The sequence below is a fragment of the Sycon ciliatum genome, chromosome 1, assembly GCF_964019385.1.
Source record: "Sycon ciliatum chromosome 1, ocSycCili1.1, whole genome shotgun sequence".
NCBI lineage: Eukaryota > Metazoa > Porifera > Calcarea > Leucosolenida > Sycettidae > Sycon > Sycon ciliatum.
Window position 1 is genome coordinate 66723507 of NC_088643.1, and position 14984 is coordinate 66738490.

General features: G+C 48.6%; 1 protein-coding gene across 1 annotated transcript in view; it reads right to left on the reverse strand.

Annotated features, from left to right (window-relative positions):
• Positions 1-9186: 9186 nt before the first annotated feature.
• Positions 9187-14984, reverse strand: part of LOC135804983 (uncharacterized) — a 30650-nt gene continuing 24852 nt past the window's right edge. The window contains exons 24-28 of the mRNA XM_065318967.1: positions 13401-14816; positions 12758-12853; positions 11913-12268; positions 11106-11228; positions 9187-10275 (exon numbers count right to left, since the gene is read on the reverse strand). Coding sequence (XP_065175039.1) covers positions 9885-10275; positions 11106-11228; positions 11913-12268; positions 12758-12853; positions 13401-14816 — 2382 coding nt within the window. The 3' untranslated portion in view covers positions 9187-9884. The remainder of the gene's footprint in view (positions 10276-11105; positions 11229-11912; positions 12269-12757; positions 12854-13400; positions 14817-14984) is intronic.

The following is a 14984-nucleotide window of genomic DNA, read 5'->3' on the forward strand; positions in this document are numbered from 1 at the left end:
CAAGGGTGTCAGCTATTGAGGTTTGGAATAGGGCAATGTGCTCGTTTAGAGTCAAAGTGTTGTTATTATGGAGAGCCGTCAAACTGGAGCTAATGTCGTCTTGGAATTGTTGAATGTTTATCGCTCGAACTGGAGGCTTACGGATAGTAATGCGTTCTTCTTTGAATGTTTGTAGCATGGTAGATAGCTCGAGAAGGACAAGTTGGTGGTCAGATACGTCGCATGGTTGAACGGAGCATGTGATGGAATTGACATTGTTTCCACGCGGCTGTGAGTTTGGCAACTGAGCAAGCAGGTTCTGGTTAGGTACTAATGCGAGATCAAGGGTGGAGTTGCTCGGCAGCCTCGTGGGGGCGAGTACCACATTGGATACAACATGATTGTAGTACTGTACATGTATCATTATGGTACAGTCAGTAGTCAGTCTACCACTTACCAGCTACAGCCTACAGGAGCCCTACATAGCGGTATGTGTAGGGCTTCATGGTCAATCGTTCATGGTACATGTAAATACTGAGAAAATACAATCATGGTGAAACGCCGCTCCACTCCGCACAGCTACAGTCTACAGAGGGCCCTCCCTACCTGCAGTACTAATTATGGTGATTGTATTGCACTTTGAAGAGTAACCGTATGATCAGGGGTGTACATGTGCAAAGACATTTCTCAAGTATTACCGTGCAGTACTTCGGAGATACTTGTAGATCTACATGTAGTTAAATCTATTATACAAATCAGGACTCAGGCAGACTAGTTGAAACGAATTCCCGCGGCTCCCGGACTGAGCCTTATTATTTACTCCTGTTAGCACAGCCATACGCGAATCCCCTAGTTCACCACCTGCACTGTGGCACTGACCACTGATTTGCCTAACCTGTCCTCTATTGCAGGTATTGAACAAGTTGTCACATTGCTAGAGAGAAAAAAAGACTGAGCACAATTGATGTCATCATGATAGCCTACAGAGTACAAATGTATGCAAGTTCCAGTGGAAAGACACAACTGGTGATAGGCAGTGGTCACACAGCAGTACCGATATCTGGGAGTAGTAAATACGTTATTATTAATTTTACTTCTCCCTGGTACGTACAGTGCACCAACACAACGCATAGTGAGCAAAAGCCAGGCCAGACCAACTTGAAACAGTCATGATCCAAAAAACAACCATGCAACAGGCCAGGCCAAACCGTGACAGTACCGGGTATACAAACAGACCGTGATGAGCGACAAGCCAAGCACAGTCACAATGTTTGCAAGCTAAATGATGGGAAGCGGAGTTGAAAAACAAGCCTTGCTGAGAGAAAACGATGCATAACGTTCAGTGACTCATACATGAACCGTATGAGGATTGCGGCGCACGGGAATGCACTGATCTTGGAGGCATTGCGCACTAGCTGTTGTGGTGCACATTACCACTGCACCAGCGGTACATAGTCAACATAGTCAACACCGGACTGGGTGGCTTGCCAGTGTCACTGAGTCTGGCTGATCAGTAATTATTTCATAATACTTATTATGGTCGTGTTCTCACGATCATAACAAGCCGCATGGGAGCTACCCACAGCATGGCCACGGAAACAACGGGCAGCCAGGCAGACACTGCCTTCCAAGACCAATCTGATGAAGGGTCTACAGGTTTGCATCAGCTATGAGGACTGTGACAGAACGGGGCCTGGCAGAGCAGACTACGGGCAGGTTTCTTAGCACAGTACATACCCACTGGATAGGTAACTGCACTGCACATTGTGCACAGGACATGCCCACTGGATAGCTGGCTGCACTGCACATTGTGCATGGCCAGGGTCACACACTGGCTCAGTCCAACGCCCGGTGCAAGCGAGAGAAGATCGGCAGGGAACTAACCTTCTTGCCGATAGCCTTGCCGATGCTCACTCGTCTCCGCCTTCCAGCAGCGGCTTGCCGAGTCTCGGGAACGACCGTGCAGAATTCTACCATGTATGGCAGCGGCAAAATTAGCGACTGCTTGCATGCAGAGCGAAACATATTCAGCTCACACATCATTGCACTCTGGTACACCAGCCGAGCTGTTTGGAAATCAAATTCTCCAGGATGTTCTTCAGCCCACATATCGATAAACAATTCCAGGCAATGTGCACCGTGCCAGTCCCTAGTCTCCTCAAGCCAGCGTCGTAGATACACAATATCTGTAGCAGTGATACTGGACCTCATCTGTGTGGCCAGCCAAGGCCAAAGATGATTGCATGGGATCATCGCCACAATGCCGTAGATTGGCGGCAGCATGTACGTTTCAAAGTTCACATAGCTTCCACCAGCTCTGCTCAGCTGTATGGCATCTGGTTGGTGTGAAATATACCACGCTTTCCGAACCCTGGTGTTATAGCCAATACATGAATCGTGTCTTGCCTGGGCAAATGTAGCCATGTGCTCGTATTGCATGGTGCGGGCGCGTGTAGCAATTGTCTTGTAGCAGCTAGCTACATTCTCACAGTACCCGCAATCCTGGATGATGTACTGTCCGTGAGCACAAGGGTCCAGCTGTCCACTTGCAATTCCTCTGATGAACTCCGTCTCTAGAACATTTTTGGCGATCTCCCCACTATCCAGCCATAGCCTCCTCGACACTGCGGACTCTTGAGAGTCAGGAGAGGGGTTTCTGGTGTCTGAGAGGGAGAAGTAATCTGTGTGGCCATCGTCCGCATTTCCCGGCAGAAGACGAGGAGAAAGCCCTCGGCTCGTTCCTGAAGCACTTCCTGGGCTGACAACTACTGACCGGTCGCTTCCCAGCATTTGGCTCAGGAAAGCTACTACACATAGATCTACATGTATACTATTTGAGGACAGTCTTTGGCTGTTTCCGAAGCTTCGGAGGCCGAGTCAGTAGATATTTGCACTGACTCAGGATCAGGGAGTCGGATCGCGGAGTAGTGATTACTCCCCCAAGCTCCCTGCTTGCTCAGGATCAGGGAGTTATCGACTGCCTTCTCAGCAGATCAGGATCAATCAGGCCAAGCCAGGGAGGATGTAGAATTTAGGTCAAAGGTCAAAGGTCGAATTATTCCCGAAATGACATCAAACGGTCCTGATGCCTCAGGCAAAAATTAAAATTTCACCAGTTGTAGTCTTCGGGGTGCTGAGTCGAATGGTCGTGGTCCGAGGAAGCTGAGACGCTCCCTTCCTACTTGAATCCCAATCGAACTCGCGCACTTCCACCGAAACTGGGTGACTGCGCCCTACTAGATGGGGATTTGTATGCAAAATGTCACTAAAAGCGCCATTTCATTCTTATAAAAGCACGGATGACCGCGATTGGCCCATATGTTGTAGTCTTTTGGACGCTGAGTCGATTGGTTTTGGTCCGAAAAGGCTGCGATGCAGCGTTCCTCCTTTATTCCCAATCGAACATGGTTGAACAAGCGGTCACGTGCTCCTGCGTACACCAGTCACCTGGTCACCGCGTCTGCAGGTTACCCTACTTACTAGCCTGTTTGACCAGGACCTTTTTTGGGTGCAGTCCTGTCACTCGAGTTGAACCTTGGTGTGAAAGTTGTCGCCTGCTGGCGTGGTGACCAGGTGATTTGGGCACCCAGGAGCACGTGACCGCTTCTTCAACCATGTTCGATTGGGAATAAAGGAGGAACGCTGCATCGCAGCCTTTTCGGACCAAAACCAGTCGACTCAGCGTCCAAAAGAGTACAACATATGGGCCAATCGCGGTCATCCGTGCTTTTATAAGAACGAAATGGCGATTTTAGTGAGATTTTGCATACAAATCCCCATCTAGTAGGGCGCAGTCACCCAGTTTCGGTGGAAGTGCGCGAGTTCGATTGGGATTCAAGTAGGAAGGGAGCGTCTCAGCTTTCTCGGACCAAGACCATTCGACTCAGCACCCCGAAGACTACAACTGGTGAAATTTTGATTTTTGCCTTAACTTCCCCTTTAATGGTTTTCATGTAGACTACTCTTGCTGCAGCGGGAAGACCGCCTATTGGCCATGGCCAGGGCAACGGTCATGTGTCATGTAAGAACGAGGACTTTTCCTATTATTCTTACCAAGACGGCAAGAGTAGATAAGAAAGGGTTTGCTCCCCACACTGGAGCTCGCGCTATTCAGCCGACTTGACTTGACTGACTCACGACTGCCAGCCAGAGCACACGAGAAGTCCATCGAACCTTCCACTTGGCAAACCTGCAAGAAGGCACCACTCCCTGCTCAATACACTGTAGTTTCGGGGAATTCACCCCTCATCAGTTGAGCTTCAGTAGCTGAGGAAGATGGTGCCTGAACTGAAGAGTACCACTTCATTTAATATATTAAAAACAGTGCTCTCCAGGCACAAACACCTCGTGAACACCACATAGCAGCGTGAGTCAGTGTCGCTCCTGTGGAGTGGTGCTTTCGGCTTGCGGGTTTGCCGGTATGGAGAGACTGCACTTGTGCTTGTTGTAACAGACTTCCTTGGTATTCAAGCAAACTTTACAATGTCTATGGGGAAGATAGCCTACAGTAGATAAGGGATGGTGGTGCTAGATTATACTGTTGTGGAACTCACATAACAGGGTTGGTGCTAGGGGTGCAGGAGAGGTGGTGTGAGTATGGAGTTCGGAGTGCAAGGTGTAGAGTGTAGAGTGTAGAGAGGACATACTGAATTACTGATACATGTGCTGTATACCGGTATTTAAAGTACAAATTTTCGTTCACGAAATCTTTCGTTAGTCGGTTAGATCACTCCACCAGTAGGCTTGTTACGTGGACTACTAAATTTCGTTTTTGGTCGAGGTCTATAAATAAATATAGACGTCTGTCACCCCGAACGTTCAGAAAAAAACTTTAGTTTGGTACACACTTTAGTTATTTCGTGCGAAATTCCAAACGAAATTTTTAATCTAGTCTTTTACAGTATTATATGTGACAGCTAGCTACAGGATCTAGGAACAGGAAAGGTGATATGTGAAACTGTGACACTGTCTTGTCGTGTACTTGATGCATTTGATTGAACTTTGACCTTCCGTTTAGGCCTATCGAGGGGTCTCCATTTCTGTACAGTTATCGGGATGAGAATATGAGAATGCAAAGTGAGCAGAGAAGGAGAAATAACACGAAGAATAGGACAACTGGAAAGGAATTGGGCGGATGTGATCCTGTTGTGAGCGTCAGGCCTTCACTGCTTCAGCCTGGCTTCAGGGAGTAGATCTACACGTAGTCTATTATAATTATTCTAGATAAGTCTACTGTAGATGTACATGACTGTTCTACTGGTTTTTAGTAGTATAATAGTACAGTACTCTCTCAGAGTCTCTGGACCCTGGTCGACCATGGTCATGCATAGTGACCATACTAGTGAAGGCATTGGACTGATTTCGCGACTCTCTGGACCACCCCAAACCGGATCTACTTTCCTACTCTCCCCGCTTCAACTTACTTCGTGACAGTCCGGAGCTGAAAAACCTGGGACACTGAGAGCAATCATGTAACCATGGCATGGTAAAGACACAGAGAACCTGGGCCGGGGACAGTGCAGCTGGACCAAACTCCGAAGTCAAAGAGTTCATAATATTAATAATAATAATACACCTGTCACAACTAATGTTACTTACAAGCAGGATAACCAGTTAAAGTGATAACATGCAGAAAATCTCTCCTTGCACTATGTACTACTGCCCTGCACTGTCTGTAGTGTAGCCATGGTAGCTTTGTAATGGTACTTGTAGGCTCTTTCACACTACATACACCACGCAAATAATACGATTCTGTGCATGGATAATTTTTAAATAATTTAATTGTTGCATCTTTTTTCAGAGTGCAAACTGGAAGTAAAATTAATAAAAATACTACTTGACCAGATGACTGCCTTTGTAAATGCGCATACTACTGTAACAACACTGAAGAAGTTTGGCCATCCGTTGCTCTTTCAATCATTGTCTGGCCGGGTAGGGGAAGCATGATGCTGCAACGGCGCAAGATCCTCACCTAGCTAGCTGGCAGGCTAGGTCACGTGGATTTCGTGCAAGGGGATAATAATTATTATGATATAAATAGCGAACTGCCATTGTGGCGGTACGCGCGGTATGCGTCCATCGCAGGCCCATCTGCAGCCGACATCGCGCACCCTTTTCTTGTGGCAAGCTGCGCGATCAGTTGGTCGCTCGAGTTCTTTGCATTCCGGACCCACAGCGACTACTTGCCACGGCCGATCGCTCAGCTCATATGGACCTTCAACACCCCGCCGTTTGAAAGACCCCAACAGGGCCAGTGCCAGTGGCAGGGGTGGTAGTGCTAGTGGAGACCGTGCAGGTGGTCCAGGTGCGGGTACTAGTAATAGTGGCGTTGGCTGTGCCAGTGCTGGTTTATGCACTACCAGTGCTAGTGCCAGTGCTAGTGCCAGTGCTAGTGCCAGTGTAGTTACCAATGCCAGCCACAGTCACACTCACACTCACAGCGAATACTCAACACTGAGACAGAGCCTTGATAACAGCCTGGCTGCATCTCGCAGCAGCAGTGCCACTGGCTACAATGTCGGTAGGTTTAGCACGTCTGCCTGGCCATTGCAACCCGGCACCACGACCACCGCTAGCTCATCTGTTTCCCGCCAATTCTGGTTGGCGAGCCAGGACATAGCCACCAAGGCTCTCAACACACGCTATATTCAGGGAATAGCCCAGGGCAAGCTCGACCCCAACTATTACGGCCAGTATGTTGTGCAAGACTGTGTATACTGCTATCACGCAGCGGACTGCTATCGGACAGTCGTGCGACAAGCACTCGCACTCCGTTGCCAGGACATTGCCGACTTTGCGCGCGAGCGTCACAACTCCTTCCGGCAATACAATGAAAGCTTGCGTACGGCCTGGCACATTTCGCCGACACCCGGAGCCGTTGAGCTGACCGAGGCAGCTCGGGCGTACGTGGAGTTTGAAGAGTTTGTAACTAGCACCCTGCACCCAATCTACGGCATTGTGGCAATGACCCCCTGCAATCATCTTTGGCCTTGGCTGGCCGCGCAGATACTGCCCAGTGTCACAACAGACAACCTGTATCGGTTCTGGATCGAGGAGAATGATGACTGGCATGGTGCGCGTCGCCTGGACAACTTCATTGATGGCTGGTTTTCGTCGCCCGACCACTGGGCAAACTACAGCAGAGCGGTACAAGTAGCACAGGCTGTCTACAGCACCGCCATGCTGTGTGAGCTGAATCTGTTCAGATCTGCCTGTGGCGAAGAGCTCGAAATGACCAAGGAAATGGAGCAGGACAGCTGGGCATTTAGAATGATCTGCCGCGATCAAAATCACCATCCATGAATGAGGCCATGAGCAATCTGATGTCACGTCGGCCTCCTCCAAGTCGCCCCAGAAGGTTAACCTAACATTCCTACTGTTTGCTGAGGCCAATGCTGTGCTAGGCGAAAATGTCCGGTCAATGCAGAGATTGTAATGAGGTGCATCGAGAGCCTTTCTCTAAACTGTAAGAAGGGAATGGTTACAATCCGTAGCTGACCTGGTCTGCCAGCCAAATACATTGGTTGCCAACTAGGCAACACTGTGACCTTGGCTGCTACACACAGATCACCGGCGTACCAACAAAGCTATTGCCTCAATAATGGCTAGTGCACACAGGTCACGGCATACCGACAAGGCTATGGTCAAGGCAATGGCTGGTGCGAGCAGATCACCAATAGGACCATTCCCAAGGATTGAGATAGTGAGCATAGCTCACCGCCAAGGCAATGGTGGTGATAAAGTTAGCTGTCACAAGATACAGGCCCCGGTTTTTCGTGCAGCTCAATTCTCTCACTGGTGTGGTTAGGATGGCCATGCTCCAGCACTTGTGCACCGATACGACAGTTTGTACACTGCGGAGAAGTTTGCCTGTAGGATGTATTTGTACACAAACGCCTGCAAGCGTAGATGGGAGAGATGTCGAGCAGCAATACCATCTCACCATGTACTGCCAGCTCAGCACTTTGTGCAACAGTGGACAGGCGGACAGGGGATAGGCAATCCACACAACAGGAGCAAGATTAGACTGATTGATACTAATATACAAGTATTAACGTTTCGACGCTAGTCTTCTTCAGTGTGATAAGAAGTTCAGCACTTTTGTTACCCCAACATGACAGTTAATAGCACTACAAATGTAGTTGGTGAGTGAGAGAGACATGGAGAGAGACACGGAGAGACAGAGACAGAGAGACAGAGACTCAAGACCTGAGATGTTGATATGGACGTTACTGGCTTCCCAAAGCCAATCATGCACTGTTCTCCATGCATTATATTGCTGTTTATTCTGCAAACATATCTACATTGCATATACAGAACCTTGCTTGATAGGTTTAACATGTTTTCGACTTCGACAGCATGCTACGAGGCAAGGTTATGGTTGTAGTCAGGAGCACTGTAAGTCCTCGCTTTGTAACATGCTGTCGAAGTCGAAAACATGTTATATCTACATGTACTCGATATGACTACATGTACTACTCCACAGTCTCTCCGACTAATAAGTTAGTCCAGTACAGACATGTGTCTACTTGCATGAGTGCACAGCTGATGCACGCTCCGGACGAAATGGAGCAAGCTACATGTACATGATTTTTGTTGTTGTAACATGACAAACATTTCACATCAAAAAGCGACCATGAGATAACTTTTTAACGTAGTGTTATCACTGGACTGACCATCATGACAACATTTTTGACAGTGCACATCTCATGCTGCCTGCCTTGCATGTACGAGTGTCGGTGTACTAAGATAAGAGAAAATTGGTGCATAGTAATGCGTTCACATCAATTACTGTCGTGCCGTTTACTCGTATATTATAAATCAAGAGAGAGAGTGGGGGTTATGAACTCTTGGTATGAGGTATGCTCACCAGTAGCCGGCTTCTCATCCGCTCCCTTTTGAAGCCCTCAACGCGTTAACGGTGAATAGTTTGAGGTCCGGAATCTGACTCAGTATGCTCCTATCGAAGAGTTTAAGGTGGAGTCTTCGCTTGCATGATGCTTTATGGTGTTCTTTGGGAACGGAGCCATGGATAACTTGGCACCAAACGAAGCCTCACTGTTTAGCGGCCTCAGAGTTATGGATTCTTGGACGGTGATACACTGATAATGCAATAAGCCATAGGGACGACATGCGGTTGAAATGTCAGCCCCCGCCTAAACACATTACCAAGTACTCCTGCCGGACAAGCACAACACGTACTTGGTGTGATGGGACATGTACTGTACTCAGTCTGCAGGTTTGACATCAGTCAGAAGGTGAGCAAAATTGGGTAAAAACTAAAAAGGCAATGGTGCATGACAAACAATAGTGCATAAAAATATGGTCATGCACAGCCCTAAAAAAACTTTGAAAAGATGAAGGAGATAATGTGCTTTTTTGGAAGTACTTCAAGTACATTTAGTTATGCCACGGTAATAAATTCCATTTGCCTGGACCTGCCAAGAAGTTGTTATTAAAGTTTCAAGAAAGGACGAAAAAGACCTGTGCATCTTGTTTAATAAAAAAAAGAAAGGACAGAAACAATTAGAAAATACTTTCAAGAAAAAAATAAAAACACGATCATCCGTTGAAAAGATCCTCAAGAACTTTACAATATAAAAAGACATTTAAAAAACGCAGACAAAATGCTCGGGAAAATCACAAGATGTACTGAACAAGACTAAAAACTATACAATATTGTTCTGGGAGTTTCCTGAACTCACGATTGTTCACATCACACATTGCAGTGGGTGCTAGGCTGATTGTACAGCGTCAACAAAGCGTAATGCATGAGCCTTATTTACAACAGAGACACACGAACAATCCGCGGAAGCAAGGATTATTAAAAAAACCCAGGGTAATACCACATCAACTGTGAGACAATCAAAGACACCACGGGCATGCATGGCATACACACCGCCGCTCTATTGTACCTCCCACTGCAAGAGAGTGGGCTTAGCGCCATCCATGGGCTGGGGATGGTCGTCGGAATCCTGTAGGATGCGGGGCAGCCAGGATGAGGACAGGGGCGGCAGACCGATGGAGCACACAGAGCGCCCGTCCAGAGTTTGCAGGCACCCAGGGCCGTGATGCGCTTGTCGCATGGTGACAAGCGAGTCCGTACATGGCACATTGCTTGCCGTCTCTCGGCTGATGTCGAAGACAAGGAGGACGCCGGAAGACATCAGCGCCCACAGATGCGAGTCGGTGACTGCAATGGACACTACACGGAAGTAGTGATTGGTGTAGAGCTTCGATGATGGCTTGCTATTGGGCACGGTCATCGGCAGATCAACGGACTGCAGTAGTCGACAACTGCCAAGCAATAAAGCAACAGGGAAGACATTCGTTACATTGGGTTTTTGTTTCATGTTTGCATTTGCGTTGGAGCGAACCAGCGGAACGGCGAGTACACAGCTTCGTTTACGCCGAATCATAGCTCAAGTGAGAGAAGAGAGAAGGGACAGCAGGCAGGCAACTGTGTTTGGCTTGCAAGTTCCAGTAAAAACGAGGTCTGGGGGTATGTATCAGTCTCCATCACTGAAACGCGATACTACACAGTTCCTAAAAGCATACATATTCCAGCTTGGGCTATCCAATATAATGCTGTTGTCTGGTGATTGCCTACTTGTTTGTGCGTGAAACTCAGAGTCACAACATTATCTTCCTTCTCTTCTTCTTGTCTTGCTATACAGTTTCTAGCAAGAACAATGCAGGTACAAGTGCCCTATATCATGCATTGCACGCAGTACCGTATTTTACCGGTTGTAAGTCGACCCCGGTTATAAGTCGACCCCCCTATCTGGAGGTCTCAATTCTGCGTTTTAAAGTTTTCACCCAAAGAAGCACTACTAACCACCTCCTGCTACTAACACATCAACAAATCATGTAAATATTCCTTATTGGAGGATATAACGTCCCAATCCTTGAAAAAGGCCAATGAACTGGCAAAAATGTATAAACATGGTGCACTCGTGCATGCAGTGCAGGTCATTTTTTGTAAGATACTGATAGTTCCCGGTTATAAGTCGAATTCCGGTTGTAAGTCGACCCCCACCTTTTCTCCTTCTATTTTAAGTCGTAAAAGGTCGACTTACAACCGGAAAAAGACGGTACATGTATTACAATTGCCAACCCCAGCTCACCGCGTGCAGATGTGCTTGAGAGCGGAGCCGTCGGAGAGGTCCACCAGCACCAGGTCCGGAGATTGCTCGGCGAAGAGCCACAGGCCACGCTCACTCATCACGATCTGCTGGATTCTCTTGTCGCTGTCGATGAGCAAGGAGGAGGCATGCACAGTCATGGATAGGAAAGAAAAGAGGGACATCAGCATGCAACTGACCTCAGTTATTCCACGCTTGCTCGTATGTATAATGGACCGAGTGTATATCGAGAAATATAGACCAGTATAAAAACCGAGGCGAAGCCGAGGTTTTTATAACTGGTTGATATTTCTCGATATACACGAGGTCCCTTGTTATAATAATACCTCTCCATGCGCAAGCTCAAGAGCAAAAAGGAGTGAATATAGCTTTCTTTCCCTAAAAAGGAGTGAATATAGCTTTAGAGAAAGAAAGCTATAATTATACACTCCTTTTTAGAGAAAGAAAGCTCCTCAGTGGGTTTTTTTAATGGTTTTTCTCAGTGGTGTATACACCTCCTTTTAGTGGTGTATATTGAACAGTGTATATGGAAATTTATAAACTTCATGGGAGATCTGGTATATGAGTGTGGGTGTATATGGAGTGAGGTATAAAATAGCATACTGACCTCAGTTATTCCACGCTTGCTCGTATAATAGCATACTGACCTCAGTTATTCCACGCTTTGCTCGTATAATAGCATTTCTCCCATCTATAGCGGCAGCTGTTCCTCACACACAGTGCAAGCTCTTGATGACAGACATCACAACAACAAATAACACTTAGTTGCCTTACGAAGAAGAAACTTACCAGAAGTATAACATGGCCCTCATCTTTTCCTCCCATTGCACACAATCAAATACGAGCAGGAGATTATCGCCGACAACAACGCAGAATTCATTGTGGGAGTTTGCATGGCTGATGCATCTGATGGCGCCATCATCATCGCGAGATGCACGGATGACGAACTTCGGCGGTCCGCTGATGGCGTGGCCGTACGCTGGGGTGGAGAAGAAGCGTGCGAGGTTTCCATCTTGTGAGCCCACCAGCACCTCGCTCATTGGCAGCATACTAACGCCGCTGTTAGGACGTAGCGGCAGCATGCACGTCACTGCTGCTGGCACAGCGTTGCGACCGATCATCTTCAGACTTGGCAGAGAATGCACCTGCGCATAGCATCACCAAACCAACGCCACGCCCAACACATCAATACCAAATCCACTACTGCAAGTCAACAAACTTTCGGCGCGTATTTATTTTCGGCTATTTTCGGCCTGATCATAATTTGGCCGAAAATTTGTTGCAGCCGAAATTTGTTTTGCAAGGTTCAGTGTGACAGTGTATACAGGCAGCATAAGTACAGGCCGAAAATTTGTTGCAGCCGAAATGTGTTTTAGCCGTGGGAGGCCGAAATTTGAATGGGCCGAATATTTGTCGACTTTAAACATGCTTACACTTGTCTCAACACTCCGTGTTTGGAATTTTTCATTTCTCCATGCATTGCAGCAATAGGAAGCATAGAGGCATAGTTGCAACGTACAAGTAAAAGTGCGTGTGTGTGTGTGCGTGTGCATGTGTGTGCATGTACATACGTGCGTGCATGCATGTGTGTGCGCGCGCGTGCGTGTGTGTGTGTGTGTGCGCAAACAGCTGACCTGTACAATACCACCAGCTGTTCCGACCCAAATCTCCTCACAGGCCGTACAGCACCCAGCCGTTATCTCATCACCGTCAAATGCACAAATGCATGCCTGTGAATAGGAGACGAAAAACAGAGTACACGAGAGAGGGTCAACATTGCAAAGAAGAGAGGAGAGAGGGTAACTTGTGTGGTAGATATTCGTGACTGAAAACTAGTGCCATCACGCCATGTGCGCAGTACAGGAAACAAAATGATGAGGTTGTAAAGGCCCGTGCTTCTCTCCTGAAAGAGAAGGCAAGACAGCAAGCCAGAAAAGAGCAAACTAAGCTAAGCAGGAAAATAGGACCTTGCCATCGGCACTGGCCAACATAGGTATGGACAGAATCAGGTAGAAGCTGAGACAACGCTTTCTACGAAGCCATGATGCCACCATCACCCCCCCCCCCCTCCTTCTTTGAGGGACCAGGCAGACCACCATCACCCCCCCCCCCCCTCCTTCTTTGAGGGACCAGGCAGACCACCATCACCCCCCCCCCCCTCCTTCTTTGAGGGACCAGGCAGACCACCATCACCCCCCCCCCTTCCTAGAGGGTAGTTTAACCCGGCAGCTGTATGTCATGGGCATGTGTGAAGCAGCCTATCATGACCTAACGTACCTGAGTTTCACCATTGGAGCAGTCAATGGACTTGACTTCGTCGTCGCAGCACACGCATGCATACTGGGAGAACGTGGATGGCAGTGTCGGTGATTTTACGGCGTCGGACTGGTTCAGGGAGCCATGGCGCGACAGGCTACCAGTGTTGGGTAAGATAATGGACTCGTTGAACGTGTCCTGTCGTCGAAGCAGTGCCTGTCGCCTTACGGATCCCATCGACGTTACACTGGCATTGGATGGGTGCTTCACACGATGGACTGCGGCCGGCGTCAATCGCCGGTCGTGGCGGAGCATGCTGGGAGAAGCTTTGGGACGACGACGGTGCGAGGGTATCCTCCCATCTACCATGTCACCACCGCTTTCTTCCAAGCTAGCTTGGGAGAGGTCATCACTGGGAGAGTAAATTGGATAGCCTTGACCATCACTGTCACTCTGCTCCTTCTCGTCTTCTTCACCGAAGGGTGCCAGATCCGTATCCCGGTGATCCGCACTGATGGGAGACAGTGTGATGTCGGGCAGGCCTGTATGGTAGCCCGATGGCGAGTGTTGCGGAGAGCTGGGCTGCACTAGCGGTACGTGGATGGCGGTGGCGCAGAGGATGATCTTGTGCTCCGGGCCGGGCGAGATGCGGATCTGTGTGTGTCGTGGGTAGCAGCAGCAGACGGACATGTGAGACGCAACGGTCTGAGCGCTGGGCCTCTTGTCGGGCGTCGGGTACAGGCTGGAGTCCACTAGAGTTTGAAAGCAATGCAAGAGGCAATCCGTCACTGGGTTCTTTCTCTTCTGTTTCTTTTCAACGCCCTCGGAGGACACGGCTGTACTGGCAACACTGCCGCTCTCGTCAAGTGATTTCGCTCTGCCATGAACATTGAACCAGTGAGTCCGACGAAAAGACGAGGGCGGTGGTATATTGCGTTGACCTTGCGTGGATAGTGTCAGTGCTGAAGTTCTACGGTGAAAAGGTGTGGACATGGGTCGTTTCATGGTAGAATCAAGAGACGGACATCGCATCATTTTCACCGCCTGTTCCTGTGGCTGTGGGGAGAAGCTGCTGTTTGTCATATCCGCCGACTCTGAGAACTCAAATATGGAGGATCTCTTCTCCGTGACGCTATCATCGGTGATGGAACTATCCACTTCATCAAACGCTGGCATCACCATGGGAACAAGCATGTCCGCCATCGGTGGCCTGTCGTAGTAGCCTTCCACCAGCTGGGACTCCGGTGAGGCAGCAAGTAGTGATGACATAGTCGCCTTCTGCTCATCCAGCATGTTGGCCTTGATGGCGTCGGCCAGACTCGGTGTGTAGCCGGCCAGCTGGGCGGCCTGCATGTTGAAGTTTGCTGCCTTCTCCCAGTACGGCTTTCGGCCGGTGACCACCTCGAATATCACCAGGCCCAACGAGAAGATGTCGGCCTACAGAAGACGGGACACGGCGTTGAACAGAACATACATGCAGTAAGAACTCTTGTCGTATTCTTGCTCAAAGCTCACACACAACAGTTGTCACAAGTCCAACTAGCACAATCGCAGCCAAAGAAATCCAACCCCGAGCGCAGGGAATACCGGTAGTACAAGTGCAAG